The sequence below is a fragment of the Montipora foliosa genome, chromosome 12, assembly GCF_036669935.1.
Source record: "Montipora foliosa isolate CH-2021 chromosome 12, ASM3666993v2, whole genome shotgun sequence".
Classification (NCBI taxonomy): domain Eukaryota; kingdom Metazoa; phylum Cnidaria; class Anthozoa; order Scleractinia; family Acroporidae; genus Montipora; species Montipora foliosa.
Window position 1 is genome coordinate 6,994,541 of NC_090880.1, and position 2,500 is coordinate 6,997,040.

The 2,500-nt window shown below is 40.4% G+C and overlaps 1 protein-coding gene across 1 annotated transcript in view; it reads left to right on the top strand.

Annotated features, from left to right (window-relative positions):
- The window catches only part of LOC137978953 (echinoderm microtubule-associated protein-like 6), a 103,069-nt gene that overhangs the window by 75,296 nt on the left and 25,273 nt on the right, over positions 1-2,500 (top strand). The window contains exons 24-25 of the mRNA XM_068826079.1: positions 83-179; positions 448-648. Coding sequence (XP_068682180.1) covers positions 83-179; positions 448-648 — 298 coding nt within the window. The remainder of the gene's footprint in view (positions 1-82; positions 180-447; positions 649-2,500) is intronic.

Genomic DNA, 2,500 nt, shown 5'->3' on the forward strand with positions numbered 1-2,500 from the left:
CAGCAGGGGTCGAATGTATGACCTTAGCCGTTAGAGACTCGTACAATTCTTAAATTTGCTATTGTTTGTTTGCTTGTGTTAGGCCTGCTGTTAGCCGCGGCTCTAAAGCCCCACCTAAAGTTAGACAATTGGATCGACAAAGAGAAGCGGGAAAAAAGAGAAGAAATCATCCCATCCAGGTTAATAACTTGCTTTCTTATATAAACATCCATGAAATACCAAGTGAACTTCCGCACGAGAACATGATATCTTCACACGTGAAAAGATCGCTGTTTCTATGGTTACATATAAAAATCGCAAAAATCAACACTCCAAGGGAAAGTTTGTATCTCCGTACGGCTATGTAATATCCTCTATTTAAAATTTTGTCGATGATAAATGATTTCAACCCTACGGAAATCGCAGCTAGAGTTGATATCTTGTAATTAAATTTGCACTTTTTTTTAGGAACTTACGCTGGATTTCATTCATGGCTATCGAGGATTTGACACCAGGAATAATCTGCACTACCTCCCTGAGGGGGAAATTGTGTATCATGCTGCTGGGGCTGGGATCGTGCTTAGCACTGCTAATGGAGTTCAGTCATTCTACCTTGAACATACTGATGACATCATTTGTTTAACTGTCAATCAACATCCTAAGTTTAAGGTAAAGCAATTTTCTTCATCAGGAGACTTCGCGGCTCGGTGGGTCTCTTTATTTGGGGTTATCTTACTATCCACTCACCTTGAGAGATGGCGCAGTGGAGAGAGTGATTGCTTTTCACGAATGACTATGTGGCCCGGGTTCGATTCCCAGCCTTGGTGTCATATGCTTGTGGAGTTTGTTGGCTCTCTACTTTGCTCCAAGAGGTTTTCTTCGGGTATTCCGGTTTTCCCCTGCAGCCTCAAAAACCAAAATATGTATGGCTTATTGACCAAGCGGGAGGTCAGTTTGGCTGGATATTAGCCAAGTTCTTTTTTTGCGTGTTTATAGACCGAGAGGAAGTCAGGTCCAGAAACACGCAAAAAAAAGAACAAGGCCAATATCCAGCCATCTTGACCGAACAAGCTCGGTCAATAAAGGATTTATTATATGGGATAAACACCAAAAAAATGATCGTTGATCTTGCGGGACCAAGCGAGAAATCCCGAGCGGGCAGTATAGCTCCATCTTGCCCGCTCGGGTAGCCAATCACAGTGCGGGATTTGGTTCATCTTGCCCGCTCACGGAACTAGTCATATAATAAGATCTGATATGATTTCATTTGATTTGATTTCTGTACAGTATCCCTACTGACTCTTAAATAAAGGTTATTATTATTATTAGAATGTATTATTGCGACAATAAACCAATGGCAAAAGCTCAGCCAAAACTTTGTTTATTAGTGGTGAAGCCGTTATTTAACGAGCAACCGTAAGGAATAGTAACGGTAAGTTTTAAACCGGAAATTAATACGTTGGTTAATAGTTCATGTATTTCTTGCTCGTCACCAAACCTGACTGAGCTTGGTAATATGGTGTTCAGCGAGTTCACTGAAACAACCTTATCCTTAGAAAATTAACTAATGATCTTTATTTAGGTATCAGTTTATCAATCAACTCAAGTCGTATCAAACCGTAAGTTTGTTTTTGAGGAGAGGGGCGGAAAACCAGAGCACCCGGAGAAAAACCTCTCGGAGAAGAGTAGAGAACCAATAAACTCAACCCACATATGACGCCGAGTCTGGGAATCGAACCCGGGCCACATTGGTGGGAGGCGAGTGCTCTCACCAATGCATGCGCCATCCTTCTCTCCAGATAAAAGCCTTAATTCCACACTCTTGGTTAAAGGCAAATAATTGTGTTGTCTTAACTTGAGTCACCTCTGCTGACCTCTTTCTATGTCGTCGACAATGATGCCTCCGGTTTGTTATTCTTTTCACTAAGTTATAGAGAAGTCTGTACACTGTCGAAGTAATTTTAGACCGAAGGAAGTCATTGTTAACGATGAGCACTGCAAATAAATAGTAAAATTAGCATACGAAATCGCACAATCTCTAACATAATTCGGAATTAATTTCTCGAAAATTGGATAGCTCTTTTGACGATGACAATTTGAGAACATTCAAAACAACTCTCAACGTAATTTTCTCAATCGATTTGCCAGGCCTTTAAACTGCATTCATTGAGAAAAAAAGCTTTCATTCATTCTGTGTACAGTCGAAAGTTTTCGTTTTGTTTCAGATTTGGCGGTCATTTTCATTAAAAACGATAAAACCACGTTGGGCCTGCATTTTTGTTTTTCTTTTGAAGTTTTTGGTCTCGCCCGCGTTGTGGCCGTAGCGACAAAATTTGGAGTAAGTACAGAGTATAATACACAGTACAGGACAGAGCACAATTTTGGGACTAATTGTATCGTCCAATCAGAGTCGAGTTATTTTGTCAATTTAATAACAAGGATAAGTAATCACATGATTTTGAGTTCAATTTGGAATCAGCACGAGCAGCGGTGATCTAACCCGAAGGTCGTGGGTTCAATT